Source organism: Cuculus canorus, chromosome 6, assembly GCF_017976375.1.
Source record: "Cuculus canorus isolate bCucCan1 chromosome 6, bCucCan1.pri, whole genome shotgun sequence".
Taxonomy (NCBI): domain Eukaryota; kingdom Metazoa; phylum Chordata; class Aves; order Cuculiformes; family Cuculidae; genus Cuculus; species Cuculus canorus.
In genome coordinates, this window is record NC_071406.1 from 23,577,409 (window position 1) to 23,602,709 (window position 25,301).

General features: G+C 38.2%; 1 protein-coding gene across 1 annotated transcript; it reads right to left on the minus strand.

Moving 5' to 3' along the window:
* Positions 1-1,379: 1,379 nt before the first annotated feature.
* Positions 1,380-25,297, minus strand: CIR1 (corepressor interacting with RBPJ, CIR1). Its single transcript, XM_009555603.2, has 10 exons — positions 25,094-25,297; positions 23,835-23,929; positions 23,238-23,311; positions 22,397-22,410; positions 22,250-22,305; positions 21,856-21,904; positions 21,530-21,647; positions 6,173-6,279; positions 4,646-4,731; positions 1,380-2,948 (listed from the first exon to the last, which is right to left on the minus strand). Exons 1-10 carry the CDS (start codon positions 25,163-25,165, stop codon positions 2,213-2,215), a joined length of 1,407 nt encoding a protein of 468 aa, XP_009553898.2. The 5' UTR covers positions 25,166-25,297; the 3' UTR covers positions 1,380-2,212.
* Between the last annotated feature and the right edge of the window lie 4 nt (positions 25,298-25,301).

The window sequence follows — 25,301 nt, forward strand, 5'->3', positions numbered from 1 at the left end:
AGTGGGAGCGCAGCCCCGCGGCGGTGGCGGCTGCCGCGATGCGCTAATTGCTCCTCGGGTGTCGGGGCGCGCAGTCCCTGTCCGTTCCTCGGTACAAAGTAGGTTGCTAGAAAATTTGAAACTGCCTTTCAGCCTAAAGCTGCCTTACCTGAATGTCATAATTACAGTAATTATGTACATCCAAATTACATGCTAATTAAATTAGAATCAAATCGTTCTAAATCGAAATCAAATGAGGTAGCGAGAATTAATCAATGACAACATAAATAGAGAGCTTCCTTCAGGGATATTTATTGTAACGATCCAAGCAGGGACCTGATCTGGAAGTCACCTGTTTGTTTGCTTTCGGAACGGCAATAATTTGCGGTTCGGCGCTGACTCCCAGCGTTTTGCGGAGTTTCCCTCTCGCCGGCGGCCCCGGGAGGAGCCGAGCCCGCCCCGAGGAGCCCCGGGAGAGGGAGCGGGACCCGCCGCATCCCCGGCGCCGGCCGCCCCGTGCCCGCCCGCGGGAGCCTCCGAGGAGGAGGGTTAACCCCATCCCGGCGCTCTCGCCGCCATCCGTGAACCGACAGCACCTCCTACCGGGGGGCAGCGGGGCGAGGCGGCCCCGGGCAGCGTTGCGGGCGGAGCGCGGGGCCGAGGCTCCCGCACGGGGAGGGACGGGGGCAGCCACAGCGTCATCAGCCTCCGCGTTTCGTTGGTTTTCGCCATGTCCACCCGTCACTATACCCGCTTCCAGCCTTTTCCTGTGGGAAAGGCAAGAGGCGAGCAGCGCAGCTGAACTCCCTGTAAACAAACGGAGGGCAGAGCCCACCCGTCTCTTACGCAGAGCCATAAGGAACTCTTCGCGAGAGGTTTTGTTTAACTGTCTCGAAGGGGCTCTCTCGCAGTCTCCTATTCTTTCTAAACCGGAATTTACACACGTTAATGTCGATCCCGACTCCACTGAACTGTGCACACCCTTCAGCTCCCCAGGAAGAAGGCCAGGAGCAACGGAACGGGAACGCATTCCAAAAGTGAAATCCCTTAACGGCTCACTTTTTCAAACACCTTTACTTATGCTTAAAAAACCGAGCGAGGCCGCTTTCACTGTGTGTTACACTCTGTGTGATACTGAAACACATCTGAGTTTTAAGTAGAAGGGGACGAGTAATAAAAGCAAGTCCCGTTTGTCCTGCGAGTGAGAAGAGGAAGAAGGTTATTTGCCAGAATACTGAGTACGGTGACACCTTTTCACCTGTCCACTAACTAATATACTTCCTTTGCCACCCTGAAATAGCAGGAAAGTATTTCCTCCGCAATAAAACCTCGCGACGTGTTGCCCTGTGCGTTTCTGCTGATTCAGAACTCTGGAGAAGGCGACAATTTTTACAGTTTTTAAAGAATACGGTATTTTATTATGGACGTTCATAACAATATGTACAGAAAATTGCCAACAATCATTAAAAAAAGTTTGTTTAAAGAAAACAAAAGGGTGACTATTTACATGAACTTTCTACTGCAAACAATGAAATACCTGGAGCAGTTGAGGCAGTAAATATTCTTTCCATGTCTTGAGAGATTATTGAACAATAACTTGACATTGTACCGACACATACCAACAGGGGTTCAAGATGTTTAGATAGCCCTGACCAAGCTGTACACTGCAGGAGGCCGAAAAATGTTGGCTACACACTTATGTGAGCTATGTGTCCCTGTTGTTTTAACTCATGAAATTGATCTCTTACAGGGAACTTCAGGAAAAACACTTCAGCATGAAAAAAAAAACCACCCTCAACAATACAATGTTCTGATACCTGAAACAGTGATTTTATTCAGAACTATCTCAAGCATTTATCATTTTACATATCCCAGGACTCTTCCCAACTTACTCTCTGCTTCCCCTCACAGTGGCATCGAAACAGAAATTATCGTTGAAAAAAACAAGAATATCACACACTGTTCTGAAATATTTTAAAACCCCAAAATCGGATCTATGAATTACTGCATGTATACAAGAGGTATTTGACAACAAATATATTTATACAGTAAAAACACCATAACATTTATACCTAATTTACAAATATTCCAACATTATAGAAATGATTGTTTTGGCTTTGTATAGGAAATACTAGTTACAGAGGCTGGAAAATGAACAACAATACGTAACTGAGCCCTTCTTAAAGATATTAATCAAAAAAAGGAGATCATTCTAGTTTGCCCGTCTCCTACACTATCTATTTTTTTTCCTCTCTCTGCTTCTGCTTCTACTGCGTCTGCTCCTTTCTCTGTGTTCCACTTTACTGCACTTGTCCCCATAATGCTCTCTACATTTTTTCTTTTCTCTGTTCACATCTGTGCTGGGGCTTCTGGTTTCATTTTTCCTGTGTCGCTCTTCACCACGGCTTTGACTTGGACTTTCTCGCTTTTGCCTTTGCCTGGAACTGCTGTTACTTTTGCAAGGGCTTCTCCTGCTCCCCTCATCCATGCTTTGGCTTCTACTATCCCTTTCCTTTCTTTCAGTCTCTCTCTTGTTGGTTCTATGGTATCTGCTTTTGGACTTTCTTTCCCCGTCACAGGAGCTCCATTTGTTGTTCTCCACAGAACTATCTTGCTTCAAAAGTCTGTACTTCTCCCTATCTTTGTCCTTGTTACCGTGACTACTGGAGAGATCTTCATAAAGTTTTTCCTTCCTCGTCTTTGCTTTTCCTTCTGAATCGCTGCTGCTGCTGCTGCTGCTAGCCTCTGAAAACTTGTCTTTTTTTCTTTTCTTAGAATACATCTTCTTTTGTGCTGCTTTATCTCTGCTGTCAGTCTCGCTATCACTGCTGCTTACTGAGGACTCACTGGAGGATGAGGAAGAAGATCTTGTCTTATGTTTCTTGTGTTTACTTTTACTTTTTTTCTTTTGCTGCTTTTTCTTCTTTTTGTCTTTCTTTTTCTTTTTCTTCTCCAGGCGATCCAACTTCCTTTTATTTTCAAAACAAGAGCAGTGCAATCAGATTATGAAATTCTAAATTACAAAGACATTGTCTTTTAAAGTTCACTACTTCTGATGACTATTTTCCAGAAAGGCACCTTGCATTCCTCTCCTCATTCAGGAATATTATTTTTAAACTTCTTACCTGATGTTAACCATAGTAAGAATCCTCCTGTAATCCACAGCTGCTCCCTCAAAACAGGAGGAATGTGATTTTTTTAATTTAAAAAAGATAACTAAGAGATGTCAATTTGGTCTGGCAACTAGGAATAAACACATCCAGTAGTGCTTTTTTTTTTCTCTTGCCAGCCTGCTCTGAAGACTTCAGAAAATCATTTCTGCTATTGTTTGTGTATTTTTAGAAGATATTTTGAAAATGAAAAAATGCAATTAGCATTTACTTTCTATTAATGATGGAAATAGAGACTTTAAGCTGACATCTCTGAGTTCTACAGACAAATAAAACTGATCTTTTCAGTAACCTCTTCTGTTACAACTAGAAATTTACATTTTCTAGCCATAAGCACAATATTCCATCATTCCCTGCTATTTGAATGCTTTCGCCTAGTTTTCATTTTGTTTTCTGTGTTCATTCTTCTCAAAAAATTATTAACTGAATAGTGAAATTACTTTCAGGTTTTAAAGAAAAAAATCCCTTAGGACTAGTAAAATCTAAAGGACCCAAATATTTACTTAACTTCAATTTTCAAAATACAAACTATTATACTTTCATTGTGTTGGGTCAGCAGAAGTTCAAATAAAATATCATTTTAAATTACTCAAACTACATACACAGTCCTTACTTAAAAAGGAACATAACATATGCCAACCATTTGCATAGAATGATTTATTACGTATGTCAATACCATATGTACCAACCTACTCGTGTACCTGCTTAAGCCATACACCTTTCCCTCCTTCCACTCCCCGTATGCAGAACATGTTTTAACCTGAAAGGCTGTTTTAACCAGTGATAACCCATATGGGAGCTACCAGGCAGTAGTTAATATTTTTCATTTTAAACATTTTTAAGTAATTTCAAGACAATGCTTGAAATCAACAGAGAGAAAAAAAAAAAAAAAGCCATTCGACACATGAAATCAGTAGGACAGAACCAAAGAAAGAAAATCTCATTAACTTCTGCTTGGAACTACAAAACTCTAGGGAGCTCCCTCTGATGGAGCAGTAAACTATATAACCCCTGATCCGGGAGCAGCAGGGAGCTGGGCTAACCTCAGCCTTGGGGTGCAATGTCAGCTTTGGTTTAGCCGCACAGGAGAAGATAACAAACTTTGCCAAGTTACAAACCAATAAACAAGAACATAGTACTTTTATGCCTGGAAGAAGATACTGTAAATGATGGAGTGTAAAATAATATTTTAAAACAGCAACTGATGGCATCTTCAGTGAGCCAATTATTATTGTTTCAGTATCCCAGTTAAATTGGAAATGAGCCCCACTGCAAAGGCACCACAACTCGATAACTACAGCCAGACTGCAAAAAACCCAACTGGATTAAAAAACATGCTGCATAATGCCATGTGGTCAAGTGTATGTTGAACTATGCTGATTCTCTTCTGTGCTGATGGTGCTAAATTCTTCAATGGCATAGAAGAGTCACGAGGACAAACATGGGGTCAGAACTACTGGTGATCCAGGATCCTCTCTGCTAGGTACTACACTTACCTTAGAAGTTTCTGTTTTTGTTTGGTTGACAGTGATTTTAAAAATTCAACTTCTGGATCATCATCTCCTTCACTTGCAACAAATTCCTAGGAAAAAATGGTAAGACATGAAGTTCTTATATATAAAAATAATCTCTTCATTCAGCTTTCTGTATTAAAAGTGATGCCCCCAGGTACCTTATTTTTGTGCAGGCACAAATACATCTGTATTACGAAGTCAGGTTAAGGCTCTTTGGAAAGAGCAGCAAACTTGCTACAAAGCGAACCCCACCCCCTTCTGTCTCAAAGCTGAGTAGGTGTCAGAATGTGGGGGTTATACAACAGGAGTTATTAGTAACATATGAAAAAATCACTGTGAGGTAAAGAAACATTTCTGAAATAGTTAATAAAAATGAGCCAATTTTAGAGCCCACATGATTCCCCAGGATAAGTCACTCCATTGTTATCATGCTTGGATGAATAGGTGAGATGCTAGTCCTGCCCGAACTCAGAGTAATTTAAGCAAATTACTTTTCTGTCTCGGTTTAGTCATTAGGAAAATGGGTATTAACACATCTACCTCACTGTAGTGTTATTAGTCTTTAAATGTTCATAAAGTGTTCTGGCAATGCAAAATACTGTAATCATATAATCTACATACAATGCAATCAGCAAAGCATAGCTACTTTGAAGACCCTGAACTCTTCAAACTATGTGCATCTGGCACACTACAGCTCTCCACAGTGATGTTTTTAATTTTAGCCACGCTCGGGAGGGGAAAGAAGACATAAAGATTAAAAAGCTCTTCAAAAAAAGCTCCACCATACCTAACATAAACCAAACATACCAATATCACTGTGATCCATTTAACAGTGCCCATATGCTACATAGGTTTCTTTTTAAATGCAAAGGTACATCCATCTGTGGATACACGATGAATTGTTGATTTACTCAAGATTTCAAGACCAACTGAAGGCTGTCTTTACTGGTGGTTTGACTATCCTGCCATACGAACAAAGGTTACTTCATGGTGGCTCTCTCAAGGAGTGGACATGAATTTTTCACTTTACATTTTTCTTAAAGCACCTCAATTAGAAGTGCACCTTGTGCAGTGTGAGTAAAGACAATTAAACATTTGCATTCCCAGGAAGAATAGATGTAACGATAGTCAGTCAATCAAGTAAACAAATCTTCAGCTATAGCGTTCTGGGTAGTAATTATTTGTGCATACTTCCTCAAACTTCATCCGAAGGCCAGCACTGCATCAGAAGTACGTGCCAAAACCCCTAACCATCCTCTTTATGAAAAATTCAATTTCTAGTCACCCAGAGGAGGGATTTAATTTATTATATATGGTTTTAAAAGAAGTAATTTATGATTCCCCATTCTGACTAAAACAATGGTGGAAAACAGTAAGTTTTCGAACATTCTTCTGCTGGTATTCAGCTTTCCTATGGATATGCATATTTGAAAATATTAAGTAGCAATTCACAAGCAATCACATTTAGATTTATAGACATTTTCAGCTTACTGGTAAAAAGATCATTACCTGTGATGGATCATTTGCGGTCAAGTTTCTCCCCAGTACATTTTGTTTCAGTGCAAACCCACTGTTTCTCATCTCCGCTATTAGCTCCGAGGGGTGCATTGATGGCCCTGTTCACAAAAATCACAGTTTGAATGTATCATTTATAGCTCTCTACCTTTTTTGGACTCCACAGTGGGAATTCAGTTGAAGCTTTGTTAAGTAAAATCACAGCTAAATCAACTCAATAATCTTCTGCTGAGCAAATAATCAGATATGATTTTCTAAAACAGCAGTCTGGAGATTCAGAATAGAAAATAATTGCATTTTTCTTTAAGTACAAGGGGATTCTCTTATGTAACTTTGTCATGTTGAAAACAATAAATTTAGGTAAGTCCAGTAATGTATTTTTATTATAGTGAAAAAGCAGAGGAAACCTAAAGAAAGCACATGAAGGAAGCCTTTTAGGTGCCTCCTTTCCCTTAAAACAGTGGGAAAATGCACTGATGTCAGTAATATGGCATTTCTCATAATGACACAAATTTTTGAACTTAAATGTAAAATGTAACTGTTAATAGAAACTCAATATACATATGGAAAATAAATACATGAAAAAAATATCTGTGCCCTTACTCATTCTATGGCCCCCCCAGATATGCTGGGTCTGTAGGCTCTTACCTCCTCAGAGATTTCTGTTTTATCAGCTTAAAAATTACGCTAGATAGTGCATTAAAGTAGGTGTTTTGGATTAGGCACATTATCTTTCTTTGCAAACATCTAACAAGGAGTAAAATACGGGATGTATTTTGGATCATTCAGACTTTACTACATAATTTATAAACCCTGTAATTCACCCTTCTGCTTTAATCGAATACTTGTGATCATCAAACCCTTATGTACTTGTCTGATTAGGTACCTTTTCTTCACCCTAAACACACACACTTTTGTCAGGTCACTCACAGTAGATTTCCTTTACCAGTTCATTCACTGACCTTACTGTCAATGAATTTGCACAACTGTATAAAGTAAATGTAAAACAGAAGAAAAGTAAAATAGAGCACGGAGCACATGATTTCCTTCCATAAACTAACTGTAAATGATACCATTAACTAGTCTTATGAAACAGCTTTGCGGTTTTAAGAGTTTCTTACTTGTGGAGACGGACAAAATAATAAATTTTTAATACAGAGAAGTATGAAAAGTGAAGGGAGACGTTTACTATGGAAAATATATGGAGAGTAAATAGCCCTTTCTCAAAAAAAGTCAACTTCAACTTTTTCTTCGTTTTCCTAAGAATATAACACACTGCTTACAGAAACGGGCCTATGCGTAAAACAGGAAGGAAAAAGAAAACTTTGAAAATGGTTGAAGGAGTTTTTGTACTACTGACTTCCTCTTCACAAATTCCTTATTTCGCCAAGCAAAATAATTTTCTAATGAGATACCCTTTAATCCTTCCTTGAGTTTACATTCAGTTAATGAATGTACACGGGCTCCAATGTCTACATTTTCACTTCTTTCTTTTTTAGATTTTTCATTTAAAACCTTGCTCTGCTTGCCCAAATCTACTCTGGCTGGTACAGAAACCAACGCTTGACAGTAACCTAAGGACAGATTTTGGTACCAGCTGAGGTTCTGATTTGAAAAGGCCACATAAACCAGCCACACACTTCAGTCAAATACCCTGTATGAGGCAGGTGGCTGGAGACAAAGTGTAGCGTCGTCGAAGAAGATTTTGTTGTACTAAAGAAACCAAAACTTGTGACCAGATTGAAGCCTGGAATCCCCATTATTCGTAGGCAGTAGGAACCACTGCCTAAAAAAGTAACCTCACTAACTTGCCAGCTATCCCCACTTCAGTCTCTCAGCACTGTACGCATTTTGATACCTAATTATTCTCATTAGTGTGGTTGGATAAACAGAGGAATACAACTTGTCCAAATTTATAAAGGAGATTTGCAAAAGAACTAAGACAGAAGCCATAACTTCATGGTTCCATATGAGGACTATGGGCAGAATTGAGACCAGAGGCACGAAGGCACGTTGGCCTTCAAAGGCACAGTTCAAAGGCATTCTCTGTGCATAACATTGGAAAGAGCTACACAAAATAATTTCGTTTACATAAAAAGCTTGTAATGAATGCACAACACTATTGACTTTTGTATGTTTGTGCCCAATAGATGTCAATTGTGCTGTAACACAGATCAATACAGGTGAACAAGAGACCTGTCAGAGTGGCTGCTTAAGCTGGGACCAAACACAAACCCACAAATAAACTTTTGAGTTAGCTTCCACATGCTTTTTTGAGGCGATATCAGCACTAGGTTTAAAAAATAAAAACAGAAGTAAGCTTAGAAGAAAAGCAAGGTAGGCTAAAAGTTATCTTATGAATTCTGTTTCCTTATTTATTAATGAAATCAAGGAGATGTTCACAGCTTCATCTACAATTTTTTAGTTGCAGCAGGGCATCACCATCACAAGGACACTTAAATGACTGTTACTCCTTTTTTGTGGATGTATACAAGTTACATCAAATGCACCTACCGAACTTTGAAACTAAAGTCGTTTATGAAATAAATTATTTCTGGGTTTGGTCTCTCTCTAATTGTGAGAGGAAATATCAATTTCGGTTCAGCCCAGCTTGTGAGGAGATTCAAGAATCTCCGTGAAGCTTTATGTCATATGTTATTTTTACTATAATTAAAAGCTTTAGAAAACACTAGCAAATAAGATTCAGAAAAGAAACAAACACCATAAATGAAAGTAGAGTCAAAATACAGCTCTATTTCACAACTGTTCTGTGTGCAGACCTGAGCCAGGCACGACAGAAGCACACTATCAACTATGATTGACTACAAAGGACCCTCTTGCAGCATGTGACCTTGGCAGTTTAAAAAACATTTACATTTTTGAGGACAACACAAGTGAATCTGCTTGCATTTTTTTTCTGAAAAGTTGATGCCACCAAACTTCTCAGAAATTCTGCTGCCCAGTGACAGCAATGTGGTATCACTACCTTTGTTCAAGTAGCAATGCTAGACCACAGCAGGGAGAAAACATTATCTGATCTGTAAAGCCTGAATAGACTGTTTTCTGTCTGGTTAAACATCCAGGATGAGAAGTTCAATTAAGACATGACATCCAACAGTGGCTGCACAGCTTAACAGCAAAGCTCTACTGCTATCTACTTTCTACATTGCTACAAGAAGAATCAAGAACATTTTTATTCTCATAATTAAACTCCTTTGCTTGTAATCAAAGGAATCAAATGCTTGCTTTCTTTTCCAATCCATGCCTCAACAGACTGCTTTTGATTCATACTTTAGTGATTTTGATAAGCAGAGCTGATTTCCTTTTAAATATCAGTCTCCCCTGGACTCCTGGGTACAGCTATTTTATGTGACAGCAATGAGGGCTGTAACACGCTTCTTTTTGGGCTGCTTCTTCACACAGTCTTAAAAGACGTAGATGCCTAAACGCATGTGAGCAAAGAATGGTCTTCCCATTTCCACACTCTAAAATAAAGTAAGGGATTTCTCCTGGCTAATACAAATGAGGGAGACCAGAACTGCAAAAGAAACTCCAAACAGTGAACCTCACTTAACAAAGGTTTGAATAACTCAACTTCTCAGACATGTCCTTGGCTTCCTCATTCACAATTGAAAGCTTAAATCTTAGAAGTCACCAGTACACCGGCTGGTAGAGGGCCTCTTCCTGTGCTTGGTGTGAATTGATTGTGGAGTCCTTCTTGTTGGATACGTTACTATGCCCGCTATGATCAAACTTTGTTTGTCTGGTAAGCCAAAGAGGTCAATAGTTTCAGCCTGTTATTGGCTTACAACTACACTTATGTCATCACCCTTCAAGATCTTCAGTCAAAAAAGAACATGTATCTTCATCCAGTAAAGTTCCAATTAAGTTATGAACTGTTAAACAGATGGTAAGATTGAGCTGAGAGGCTCACAGTTGGCTAAAATCTTGGGAACTAATAATAGCCAAATATCGAACAGCACCCCTTAACTCTCAAAAAAATCACTCCTACATCAGGTATAGAAAAAACTCTTGTGTACTATGAAAACTGATGTCCTCGTACCTGCATTCCTTATGGACTTGTGAGACAGCCTGTGGAGCAGCTACCTGTGTGATGCCATGCAAGTGAAAACATATAGAGATGACATTACGCCACGAGCTGACAGAATGTTAGATATAGGAATCCTATAAAAATAGCTGATTGCTACGACTTCTAACAACTCATCTCACAGCATTCATCCATCAGCAAACTAAAAATAAGTTCAAAGTTACAATGTTTCATCATCTGTTTCTTATTCTTTCTGAAACAAGTCAAATACAGTACCTTGCTATTTTTGAATATGACTGTCAAGCTTATTTTCTGGAATTCACATTTTGATAGGGGAAAAAAAGAAAAAAAACCTTTAAAACTTTTCCAGATGACACTTGTTTTAAACTAACACATTTATCTGCTTTAAAATTAATTCATAGTCTCAGAAAAGCTTTTTATCATATAGTGGAATTAATTGCATGCTGATATCATACTTGTTTTTGTGCATTAAGACAACTGACAACTCATTAAATTTTCTGCAGCTACAGGTACTTAAAACTATATTAAGGGCTTGCACAAAAGAGGCTCCATAGTTAAAGACCCACTAAAGGATTTTTAAAATAATTTTTCATGGCCTTTATAATTCTCAAGAAATAGTGTAGTCAAGCAAATAGACTACAGTTTCTTCCTGCTTCTTTCTTCCCACAGAAGTTCTTGCTCCATTAATTTTCTCCGTTATCATCTGTTTAAGATACCATTTAAAGAAAAAAAATCCAGATAGCTCAGTTGACTCAAAGAGTTGGGGCACGAAATCTGGAAACTTAAACCATTTCACAAAACTTTCATGAAGTACAACCCCAGTGTAATCTTAGCTCGACAGCTGTTGGTGCATCTTTATAATATCAGTACAATTAAATAAACAGAAGAGCTGTAAAGAGAGTTTTTCTGAAGCCTACATGAGCATCAATTATAATGGATTGCAGAAGACTATCATACTAGCATCTCTACAACATATTGTCAATTTGCTTTTTATAACAAAGAGCACTCCAATTTCTTATTATGTATAACTGAGATCAATTTAACAGAATCAATTCTGCTTCTATTAAACAACCAAGGGAGGGAATATAATTCTGGATTTCAACTACTTAAATGCCTAGCTTACAGCAAGCTCTTCCATCCCGCACTACTACCCCCACTTCTGACCTAGAAACAAGTAGAACCTATAGCTGCAACTCATTTTCGATTCTGTCTCATGCTTCCCCTGAAGGTACAAATGCAGAGTGTATGTATTCCTCTGTTGTTGCCATAACGTTTCCTCTACGAGGCACAGGCACAGGACTCCTCTTAGAACAACGGCAGCTGTTAAACACAACACTTAGAAGGCTTCCATTAAAATGTCTAAAGCACTTTTTTCAAATTATCTAATATTAGAGAACAGTATTCTAAAACCTCTTTTCATAACAACTGTGATTAAATATCACTTTTTCAGCAACAGTTTCAGCGGCAGTAAGGACAGACCATAATGTTATGATTGCCAGTATCACCAAAAATAGCAGTTTTACTACTATCTACTCACGATGCATGGGCTTGACAGGATCTGCTCAATTTATTGATAAAAGCTTTCTCTGCTATCATCAGTGCAGATGAGCAAACTGAATGATTCTTTGCAATCAATTAAGTTTTAAATGGATCTTTATCGTGGAATATACATGGAAAGCAAAGCGATAAGAAGCAGTAATAGTAAAACCACTATTCCCACCTGTAGCAGGGTAACAACAGAAACCAGTTGAACTTAAGACAGGCAGCAGTTTTGTATTGTTACAAAATGAAACAGACTATTCAATATAAAAGTTACTGAAAAAGGCAGTAGATTCTTCATGTTGACATTTTAATTGCAACTTTTTAACCTTTGTTTTAAATAATGCTCATTTTGTGTATCATCAAAGCTGATTATTTAGTGTAGGCCTTCCCTAGAGTTAGGGCTTCCTGAGAATGTGTTCTGGTGTGGGGACATCTTTTAGTTTACAGATGTGATCGGTTTGATTTAAAAATGTCACCATTATCATACCATCAGATTCCTCCTGACTTGGTAATAGATAATGTAAATGGATATAAATGTAAACAAAGCCCACTGGCACATCTGCTACCAATTTGCCAGTGCGCATCACACTCAGTATTCTCTACTCCACCATGTTTAAACATTGATTTTCAAATCAAAGACAAAATACTTCCAGGGCTTATCTTTTATTACAACATGAGTTTTGTTAACAAAGTAGGCCTAAAGTATATTGTCTTCATTCTGTCTTATACACACCTTGGACAACATGAGAACAATTCTTCCAAAGCGAAACTGATTTAGCAACAGTAACACTAAAACCCTCCTCTGCTTGGGAAAAATAAAATAAAAAAAAAAAAATACTCGTGGGAGCATGCAAACAGATCGTTCACATTAAGTAGGTCTTAGAAAACCATTCTGCTGGTGGGTTTTAGTTTAGTACACAATCATATGAAGGATGAATATACTCTGTATTCAGAAGGCTGCCTTCTCTGGGCATTAGCAAAGATGTAACATGATACAAGGCTCTTTAGGTTTTGCTTTAAAAGAGAAACTAACTTGAAAAATTAGCATAGACAGTTTTGCAAATACATCCATATACTTTTCTGTGCTTTCCCATAGACATTCATATGGGTTTTGGTTTTTTAGATGCAGCTTAAATGGAAATTGAAAAAAAATGGAAAAAAGTTACAGACTGAGTCTAACCACTGTATCATCTGTGAACTTTCACTGCAGTTGTGACAGAGATAAGAGTAGACACTTACTTATTTAAAGGACAAAAAAGCTATAATCAAAATTACGTGATCGTGATATTGGTCACGAAGAACGTAGCAAATTCATGCTGCCTCCACTAATTCAGAACAGATCATTTTTTAGTGATAATTTTTCCCCCTATTTCAGAGAGGGCTGCGTTCAGACTGTATTTACACTTCAAAGCAGCTGCTACAGTTAGCATTGAGAGAAATAAAACCTCTGGCTTTTAATTAGCTCTTCTTCAGAGGGTCTGCAGCTTAACTGACCTTAACACTTTAGCACAAAATTTCAGTATGATTTTCCATGCTTTTGTCATAAGGTATTTCAGAGAAACCCGAGTTGCCTTTTTACTTTTTCTGAGCAGTAAAAACCATTTAACATTATCAAACTGCCACAGGAATCCATATTTATCGCTTAAATACTAAGCGCAGGACTTCTAATAGAAATCTGTATTTTATGCATTCACACCAAACACAGAGGTTTCTGAAATATAAATGGAGGATTATTCTAAAATGTGACAGTTCTTAAACTACGTGAAGATTTAGTTAAGGTTCCTACTGTTCACAATCAAAGGTCTCAGCTGCAGATCATAAAGGAAGGTTTCATGCACTGTATGTTTCTACTGATGGCCATTTATACAAATATTCACAGTTAACATATTCAAATACCTTTTCCTTTGTTATTATAGATTCAAGAGAACACTTAAACCAATTCCTGCATTCCTGACACAATGCAGATTTTTATCTGTCGGGAAACAAAAGATACTGTATTTGTCACTGAAAAAAATGTGGCGAGATACAGACATAACAGCCATACATTTCCTTTTTTTGCTGTCTCTATATGACTGATAACTTCAATAATTACTATGGAAAGGAATTTCACCAAAAAGCTAAAGATCAGTTGAACAAACTAAGTGACAGACTGATGGAAACCACAACCACAATTAGTTTAGGGGCACTCGGGTGATGAAAAAAGGGCACAAACTCTAGGAACTGATAACCAGTCTTTAGAAGGCTGCATTTGCATAGACATACCTAGAATTTTTTTTCTCTGTAGGCCACAAGATGCCAGATACAAACACATGTTGCTCCATTACATTTTTACTTCTATTTGCCTGAATTTTCCACAACCTGCTCATCACTTCACAGCACTTTCTCTCTTCTCGGTAATTTCAGTGGACGGATGATATACAGAGCCAATTGGCAGTAAAACATTCAAAGTAGTCCACAGCAGAGAAGGACATCCGGCATTCTCCAGGCTTGCCCTTTCACAGGGCAAGAGCATAAGAACCATTTTTAATCTTAGCATCCTACCTCTTCTAACTACACCATTCATAAAACTCTCTCCCCCCATCTGAGACACTAACCTTACTTCATAAGATAGTAACACTTCTCTTGATAAGAGAAGCAGGTTATTAGTTCCTAATACTAGCAGGTTACTAGTTCTAAAAAAAAGTATATGGTAAAAGTTGCAAGCATTTAAGCTTTCATAGCTTTTTAGTGATTCCCTCCTGCCCAACCCTCACTGAACAAGACAGATTGCTTGCAGGGAAGGAAAAAAAAAAAGAAAAAGAGGTATTTTAATTTATCTTAACTTCACCGAACTAAGAAAGCTTTAGGCAATTTTGAAGTGAAATAACAGTACTACTTCAAAACATTTTGCACAGAAAACCTATCAGTCTTTACTTAATAGAGTCAAAGGCTTTTCAGGCTTCACAAAAAAAAAAAAAAAGCACTGAAAAGCACAAAAATCAACAGACGCTGCTGGTTAATGATAAGAGTCTTGTAAAAACAGGCAAACTTTTAGATGCTAGTGACCCTTTTTTTTGCTGGTATGTATTGCATATTTTATACATGCATATATAAAAAGTGGCACACGAAGTCAGAATCATAACTGATATTTTCATCTTGTCTGAACTTTGAAAGTTAGGATTTTATCAGTAAAAAACCCTGTAAATCAGTTTAGCCCAAAGAAGCATTTTGATTGCCTAATTTAGCTTTGTAAAGGAGAAGTAAATCTTATAAGTTGGTCTCTGTAAGCCTCACAGCTGGAAAATTCTAACACTACTTTGCAGTTTCTAGTGATCAAAGTAAGTTACTTTATATCTAAAACTAAGAATATCATAATGGAAATAATGCAACACCAGGGGGTGCAGTTATCATGAAATAATTACACTCCTGGGAGATTACAGACAAGGCTGTACCCCAGGGGTGTGATTATCCCATGATAACCACATCCACTGAAATTGCCTTATTGCAAAAATAATCTCTATTCACCGGTGAGATATTATTCAATAGGCGCTTTTTTAATGGTAAGATTATTATTTTTTTTTGTATGAATTACCAGCTAGATTAGTAAAATGGTCCCAGAAGCAAAATAACCAAGCCACCGTGCCTAAGTTAAGGAACTGACTGTAATTATTTTTGTTTGCTGGAGCGCTGCAGTGTATGTCAGATCTTGAAAGACAGTAGTCTTTTCTCACAGAACACCATTCTGTGCCACAGACGCTTTCATCCTGCAGTGGTTCCACCAGAGTAAACTGAAGCCCATGACTGCTCTTTGCACACACGATATTCAACACTGAATCCAAAACAGCAACTGCCATTCAGTTTATGGGCAACGAGGAAAATTACAATCAAGTCTTCATGTAAGATTCAAAGACATCTAGTCTTCTTCTGAAATAAGAGAATCATAGCTTATGGAATTATGAGAAAGAAAAAGCCTATATCTGTGGTTATTTTATGATATGAAAAAATTGCGTGTAGGCAATCAGTTCTTCTTTTTCCTCACGGAGGAACAGAGCAAGATCTTTAGACAACGCAACTAAATCAGACATAGGATTTCCATTTTCATTCATTTTAACTCAAACATTTCTTCTGAGGTTGAAAATGCAGTCTGAGTCCAAACATGACATTTTGTTCTGCTCCAATTCTGAAGGAGGGAAAAATTAGAACAAAATACAAACTGAACTTGTATCAAGTGCTCTTGAATATCTTTTTGTGTGTTGAGATACATCATTTATATAATAACAAAGGAAATAATGACTATTAAAAGCCAAGTGTGCAGTTCTCAAATATCTAAACAATAAAGCAGGAATTTTTTTTAAAACACCTTCTAACAGCTGACCACTTTGGAAAATTTGTCAACAAAATATCAAGAAATGCTGAAAGGCAACACTTTCGCTTTTTGGTGGAACACAGTATCAAGCACTAATTCACTGTTCTGCTTAAGTGCTGTTTCTTTCCCTTTAGCATGACCTACTTAATTGGATAAAACTGCATCTGCATGACTTAAAACTTTTTTTCATTCAAATAAGCAGTCTCAATCTTACTGAAACTCACCAATTTGGGCACTAAAAAATATTTATATACACATTACCCCTGGGCTTTTATTAATTGAAGTCACCATTCAACTAAGACCTTTGAAAGCCCAGTTTTTGCAGGAAGAAACGGAAAGATGGGGAAAAGCTGTTCTTTCTGGTTTTAAGTCAGTAATTTGGTTATTCTAACACACCATTTTCTTTTAACTCTAATTTTCTGTCAAAAGCTTCCGGAGAAAGATGAAAATATGCCTCCAATTAGATAAACGCCAATCCTTAATACTGTCATAAAGATTGTTAGCAACATAGGTAGGTACCACTGTTTGCACTGGGTTTGGCTGGGATAGAGTATTTTCTTCATAATAGCTCGTATGTGGCTATGTTTTGGGTTTGTGACCAAAGCAGCGTTAACAATCCAGGGATGTTTTAGGTGGTTTTGAGCAGTGCTTGCACAGCACCAAGCCCTTTCCCACTTTTCACACTACCCTGCCAACGAGCAGGCTGACGGTGCATAAGGAGTTGGGTGGGGACACAGCTGGGACAGCAGAACCCAACTGGCCAAAGCGACATTCCACACCATATGACATTGCGCTCAGCAATAAAAGCTGATAGAAAAAGGGGAAGGAGGACGTTTAGCGTTACGGTGCTTGTCTTCCAAAGTAACTATAATTGTCATGGAGCCCTGGTTTCCTGGGGATGGCTGAACAGCTGCTGGGATGCACTGCATGAATTCCTTATTTTGCTTTGTTTGTGTGTGAGGCTTTTGGCCTTAGTTAAACTGCCATTACCTCAACCCACGCATTTTCTCATTTTCACCCCTCTGATTCTCTTCACCACCCCACTAGTGGGGAGGGAGTGAGTGCTGTGTGGGGCTGAGTTGCCAACCTGGGCTAAAAAACCTTGTTTCCCTTTCACGTTAATTAACTTTGTTCAGTAAAGTTACTGAGAGCAGTTACCCTTCTACAGCAGAGACTTTTAAAGACTTCAAAGTTATTACATGATGGAATTCAGTTGAGTCTAACCAATACATAATAAACTTCTCCTGTGGTTCCTCAATCTGTATGCATGAGATCTTTCAGTCTTTCTTTACAGCCTAACATCTGAAGTTTCTACCATTATCGTTCTCTGGACAGAAACACATTTGGGCAAAAATTAAGACAACAGCAAACACAACAGTATTGTCTATATTCTCATGTATTAAGTGTGCTTCTCTAAAGCTAAAGAATAACAAGGTTGAGAAGAATAAAGCCTGTAAAAAGCTTCCTACAAGGAAGCCAGACCATTTCTTAAAAGCTGCTTCTGCAGAAATTAGCGATGTCAATGTCCTTAGAATATCAGTTTTAGAACCACGAGGCTGAGGGTTCCCAAGCACGGATTGCTTAGAGATTCACTACCAGCCAGAATGCTTTGCAGTACACGGACTAGCGTCTTCCAGTACTGGGTTGATGCATGATACGCTCTAACGAGGGAGAGTATTTTCAAAGTTCGAAGAATCCTAGCCTAAATTTAGGAAGTGTAACTACCACACACTGCCTAGAAACAATTATCCAGTTTAGTTTGCAAGAAAAGGATGTAAAATTATCTTTTATTAGGATGAAAAGAGGAAGTGTTTCAAAGTCAGTCACTTAGAAACAACAGAGCTCTTTTCAAAGACTTGATCAAAAAAAATTCCAAAAGATTTGCTGTTTTGTTCTTTTCTAAAAGTAGTTTTGATGATTTATAACCTAAATTTGGTCCTTCTAATGCAACTAATTTCATAAACTAACTGAATTCCTGGTATATTGACTATTGTACTAAAATTTTATTCTGGTTTCACTTGGGTTCCTTATTCTGTCTGTATTTCTCAGATGTACCCTTTTGTTTATGAGACAACATTTACATAAAAATTTCCTCACATAAGCTAGGAATAAGCTTTCCAAGATGAGTTTTGACACAGGGAATTAGTTCCTCACCTTCAAAAGTATTATTTCCTCTAACAATTTAGCCCAACATTTTTCCACTCTTTTGTGAGCACTGGTTGCAAACATTCATTTATATATTTAGCTATTTAAAAAGTCAAATAAATTAAATACACATTCCAGACCTCCTGCACTGTATAAGCAACCACTCTCTATCCTTGAAATCCCTATTCACTGTTTTCTTCAAAGAGGTGTATATCTTCTTCCATGTTTTAGAAACAAACAGACAGCTTCTGAAAATTGCTCTTGGGAGTTCAGACCTTAGAAGCCAGGTGGTTTTATCAGCACCAAAAAATAAAAAAGGACAATCATGATAAAAGAAAACTCTGGACTATTTACACGTTTTTTTACCAGTTTTCCAAGCATGAGAAGACATTTACTTGTGACATGTGGAGGGGAAGGACAGGGGTGGAAAGGAATTGAAATGCTTTTGGAGGTTTTTTTAGGTCTCATCGCCGGTTCACAAAACATAGAAACACTTCACAAAAAGACAATACCATAAGAAGTCTTTGTTCCTTACAAAGCAGTATTTTCCACAGCTCTAGCTAATCTAATCAAAACCAGTGTGGCAACGGACATTTTTGTAATACTATAAAATAATCAGAAGATAATTAGGAATTTAGTCTAGAGACACAAGAACAGCTTAGGAGTGCAAGCAATTACTGATAAAGAGAAGCAGGAAGAAGCAGAACTTGAGGATGAGTTTTTTACAGTGGAAGGTTCTTAGAGGTGGGTACCGATTCAGCATAAGGGCTAGTAACAAAACATTAAGTAGAAGTAAGGAGAGGAAATCAAGAGCAATAAAGAGAAATGGTGAAGATAGATTATATTGTTGGGGGGTCTTGAAAAGGACGTGACAGAAGTTGTCTTTTCGATGTTGCAGTGACTTTTTAGGAAATGTAGACACTGTTTTACTCTTAGTGTAAGTTAATTTTACAGAGGTAACTGCAGAGCTGCAGCATGGTAACAACTGGGTGTAATTCCCAAGCAATGCAAAGATTACTTATTCCCATCCCAGACAAAACAGGATTGGTGTCAGGGTTTAGTTAAAAAAAACCCCATTTTTTAGAAACGTGATATAAGCTTTAACATGCCACGTGGATGAATTATGAGTCATATGGAGAAAATACGGAGAATGAGTGAACTCACTGACTTGCATTCTTACTTAACTCTATTGCTTCATTTAATACATGGAATTTCCAAAAGTTGTCAAAGGAGCGTAATTTAGCTTGTTATTAAATCAGATGAAGTTTTAGAAAAGTTGATGAAAGGATTGTATTCCCGAGGTTAGAAAAATCAGCCAACCTTTTATCTGATGATCTAATTAATGACATTACCGCTTCCTCTAAGCCTTGCACCTGCTATTAAATCAAGAACTTGAAATTGTTTTCAACTTTACCTACAGTGTTTCCACATATAGTTTCCGCAAAAGAAAGAAAGAGAAAGTAGCAGTATCATTACAGCTGACTATTCAAATCGAAGAAGTGTCTTACAAATTATCTATAATAATATATCTGATCTGTCACCCACCCCTACTCCCTGAAATCCTTCCTCAGCCTATAGAAGAGTCTCTGCTCAGCACAGCACTGTCTTCCAAGTTCCAGAGTTGCAAATGAGAAGGCACTGGCACAGTCTGAGGACATCCAAGTCATTTTACAGTGCTTTCCTTCACGCAAAATTCATCATACGTGCTAAATCCCTCTCCTTAGGCTCAGAATGACTGCTTGGAAAGCCACCTGAAGAATCTCTCTCTGACCAGGAAACACCCACAGCAGTCAAACATTGCCTACAACATGGATAGTTAGTTCAGTTCTGTTTGAAGCAAGCAGTTAGTCCTATATTGACACTGCAAAGTGTCTGTATTGCACTCTTACAAATAACAAAGAGTTCATTTTTGCAGTTTGTGCAAGCACATACAAATACTTTCCATTTTCCCAGCTAAGCACTTCTAAAATTTGCCCAATCATTTGAAGTCAGAAAACATTAAAGAAAAAAAAAAAAGTTCTGCAGTACAAAAAGATATCTGACGCCAAAGAGCTGCAAATTATAATGCTCCAATCACAATTTCCTCAAAGAAAGAATTAGGCAAGAAAATCATCAAATGTTATAAACTCCTAAATACAAAGGTTAAGAATGTCAACTACAGGATGGTTAATACAATGATACAACCACAAGACAGTGTCTAAAAGCAGAGGAATGCAAGAGGCACTATTTGCTTTAACTTAAGTCTTCCAGGCCACATCTCAAAGAAATGACATATGCAAGTGATCTTATTTTGAAAAGCAAGGTTGTTGGTAGACCAAGTATGTAATAAAAGTAAGAGCTACTACATAAAAAAGTAGCCTTCGGAAAGACAGAGGAAGACCAGATATTATCAAGTGTGCAATTGTAATTGTATCCCTGCAAACCTGAATACATAACATGGCACATGCTCTCAAAGCGCGGTACAGCAAGGCTGAAACCTCTCTCATGTTACCAGGTCTTTCTTTACAGTACCACGTTTTTAAGAATATAAAAAGCGTTAGAAATTTGGATCAACTTAAAGAAAACAAAGTATTGTAGGCAAAATTATATCATTTGAATGCTTACATCTCCTTCTTTGAACCTCATTTAACACTAAATGCTGTGTGACTCCAAGTAACAAAGAGTTAACAGAAGAAAAAAATTGTAGCTCAGAAAGCAACAAGAAGCCAACTGAAGGGACATCAGGCATTTGGAAATCTAGGTTTCAATTGCTTGTTCACTTATTACATCTATATATATATATATATACACTATAGATACACATATATTACATCTATAAAAAAACCCCAAACCTCTCCTTTTTCCCAAGTAGTTAACAAAGATATACTGATATAGTCCAGCTTTTCCAGGCAGCCTGAATCTGAACCGGGACAATCTTCAACAATCCATTACCATTTTTTTTTTTTGGTGACTTGAACATTGTTATCCAGATAAACAATCTCAGTGCAGCTGCTGATTTTGTCCACAGATAGAATCAAAGCAAAGGTCTTTATGGATTTTTTTAAAAAAATGCGTTTACTAATTAGAAAATTAGACCCCTGCCATTTGAAATCTTTAATCTGAAACTGTGGATCCTACATTTGGAATAAAGAAATGTTTTCCCTATTACATCAGCTCTTTGAAATACAATAAACTTAAACCTTCTAAAACTAAATTTAGTAAGTTATCACAAAATTTCTAACTTTCACCTTGAAAGACATTCACTGCCTACCTGACCCATCACTGGAGACTGAACTTGCATTAATTCCAGAAAGGCCAAATAAGGGACACTCTCGATCAGTGTTCACATGACCCCACTTGTGGCATTTAATACATCTCACATTTCGCACCTAAATGGGGGAAAAAAATATCGACACAAGGCAGTTAACAATACAGCTTAACATTTACAGAAATATCTGTGTTACGAGGCATAAGAGAAGCTTTAAACTCACTGAGAAACAGATGACAAAATTAAGAGAGTCCATGTGTATGTTCGGCAGTTAGATAATATTTGAAATATACCCAAGACATCCACAGAGCGAAATTTATGTAACTTGCCTGGATACCAAAGGGCTGATCTCTGATATTCATATCATCCTTAGCATATCTGTCACACAAATACAAAAAAAAATATTCAATTCACTATTTTTTAAGAAAAACTCATACACAAAACCACCTTTTATTGTTGGCCGTGTGTCCATTTCAGAGATATATTTGCAGAAAACCTTTGTTTTAATGCGTTTTCAAATATGGATATAAAATTTAAACAAAAACTAAGCTGAAGGAAATTGTTGCAGGTTTACAGGTTTTACCAATTAACCGCCAGGACATGACAGGATTACACATATGACCCATGTGAAAAGAAATTGGGAGGCGGGGAGGGAAAAAGCAAAAGATATGAAAGGTAAGCAAGAAGAAATATAATTATTTGGATAAAATCCAGACATCTTACTTTTCTCGAGGGGCGACTTTTTGCCATTCAAATTTGTATTCAGTCTCTCCTTCTTGCTATAAAACAGAAGACGTGGTCAGTTTTATTTTTTTTAAAGTAGATTTTAACTAAGTAGGAAGAAAATAAAGAAACTATGTAATCAAATACCTCTTTAGTTTCCTCTTTGAATGTTCAGAAATCATGGAAGGAAAAAAGAAAAAAACAACATTAGTTATACACGTAAAGTGTAACTACTGTCAAAGCTAGAGACAAAATATTTTATGATTTATACTAATACAATAGTGCACATACTCAGAAAGCATGCTTATTTAAATAGAGCGCAGTTACAAATAATCAGCCTCTAATATTTGAAGTTACAGCTCTTGTAAAACCAGAATAATCTTTAAAAACATATTGATTTGATATATAAATACAAAAAACTTTGAACTTTTTTCAAAAGTAGCAACAATACCTAAATAAAAAAACTTTTAAAAAATACATTTTTTTCAGCAAAAAATCAATAATTTAAAATTGCATTTGCTTTAAACTCAAGGGATTACTTTAAGAGCTTTTAAAGTGAAATAACTGAAAAATTTGCTCTACAAGAATGAGCCCATCCAAGCATTTCCAAGGGGTTCAGTTCAAACAAGAGAGATGCATTTTCAAGGGAATGTGTTAGAGTATGTTTTCTTAGTTCTGCATTTAATTATATCAGTCAATTAATTTTAGCGAAGTCTTAATGTATCCACCAGGTATTTAGTAACTTCTGTTGCATAAAAAAACCAAAATCCAACTATTCTCAGTTTGAAAGAAATTAAAATATTGTGGGATCAAAACAACTGCATACTATGTACTTCTGCGTATTTGCACAGGAAGACCTAAAGATCACACCTTCCAGCATTACCTCACTACAAACACAGTATTTTAAAGTAAAAGATACTACGCTTATTTCTTTGGAGGGTTTTTAGCTTTGCAGTGCTATCTGCTCATGACCAGGAAGCCAGAATACCTTTCTTTGCTCCAGGTGGGGCCTCATACATGAAATTAAGACCATTCTTCACACGCTCATCACCCATAAGCAATCTAAACGTAAAGGACAGAGTTAGGGTTGTTACACATCAAACATTCACTTCAGTGTTACTTACAAAAGAAAAGTGCAGCAAGAAATTATGATAATAACTGGCATACATTTTATTTGTTAATTTGAGTACCAGCAGGTGAACATAAAAAAACCTGAGACCAGTCAACACTTTTGTTTGCTCCACTGTGTGCCAAATCACACATTTCGGTCAAAACCGAAACATAAGTCTGTGTCCACAGAGCTATGGAGGACAGATTTCTGTGTGATCCAAATATGTTGCTGTACAAGGTTATCTGCTGTTCTGCACAAGGTAATGTATTCTGAAATTAATTACAGGACACACACAAGCCATTTAAAAAGTTATTGTGACCTCTGATTAAGACATTAATTTATGAGTCGCTGTCCTCTCCTGTGACCCTGGTCAGTGGGAGACAGCATTTCAAATAACTGATGATGAGATGTCCTTCATTGCCATGAAAACAAGAGATAGCAGGAAAAAGTACATGATCTTATGTCAGTTCTCACCTATTATCATAGGATTCCTGTTCCTTAAGATACTGTTGCATTAATTCTTCTTGTTTCTTCTTATCATAGGATATTTTCTGTTCCGCCATCCATACCTAGTTAAAATGAGTTTCTACTTTAAACAAATACAAGCCTACATAAACCTCATTAACATATAAGTGTTTAACTGGTTTAGTCTATGGAAAATATTTAACAAGGGAAAATACCCATTCTATTCATATCAATTAAATTCATCCAATAAACCTCACACAAACAGCATTTTTGATGGGCTACAACTCCAAACGTCATTTGAGAGCTGAAATGATGTGGCAAAGTTTAGTAAAACAAGGAGCCAAGTAGCTCAGAGAACACCTGCCTGTGCCACTGCCTTCCCTGTGCCCACACATCCTCGCCTGAGATTCACCTGGCCCCACATCCCAGACTCTCTTGGGAGCTCCTGGAATGGTATGGGGCTCTGGGAAAGAAAGATGTGAAAGGAGGTGAGGGCAGATGTGAAATGCTGGGATAACAAAGGCACATGTATGGGGCCAAGCAGACACTATTTGTCTGGAGAACCGGGCGTGGAAAAGCTGGAGACAGGAAAAGGCAGTAGTTACACATACCTGGGAGTGAGAAAACCTGAAATTTCAAGTATTTATTAACTTTCTCCCTACCTGCTGTCCACAGCCCTGGCACCGACACATCACTGTAAAGGCCGGCAGCTCCTCATCCCCAGCTGATACTGAAAATACTGGCAAATAAACCCTCCAAGACTCGTTTTGGAGTTTTAGAAAGCGAGTATCCTTTATCAGGCTTTGGTGACATGATGGAGCGATCTCCATTGGTCATGTGCAGCGAGACAAGGGCTTGGACAGAACAGATTTCCCATTTACATACATGCGTGTAATTTATCCCAGAAATCTTATGCATATTCTGTTGCTTTCCGAGGTCTGATACTAATGTTACGAACTTGGCGGTGGCAGCTCTCTCGCTGATTCGGAGCCGGCTGCAGCCCTGCCTGCCCTCGCCTTTGGGATCCGGGAGCACAGCCCTCAGCTCAGCTCACGCTGCGCTCGGGGCGGTGTCACCTCCGGAGAGCGAACGGCGGCGGCGGAACGCGGCCCGGGAGAAAGCCCGCGGGCACACGGACCGCCTGCCGCGCTCCCAAAGGACAGACTTACTTGGGCCGAACCGAGCTCTGCCGTAGCTTTAAGCAAACACATCCCCCTTTCTGCCACAGTAACCACTCCTGGCACCCCCGGTGCCCGCCGCCCGCTCACCTTTTTGATGTTGGACTTGGAGGCGGGGTGAAAATCCTTCTTGCACATGAAGTTGGCGAACGACTTCCCCATGGCGGCGGGCGGAGGGACTCGGGCGAAGAGACTCTGGCAAGACGACACCGGGCCCCGGGCCCCGCGCCCCGCCGGGCCTTCCGGGGCGCGGGGCGGGCCTTCCTGCAGCCGCTGCGACAGCGGCGCCGCCGACCCC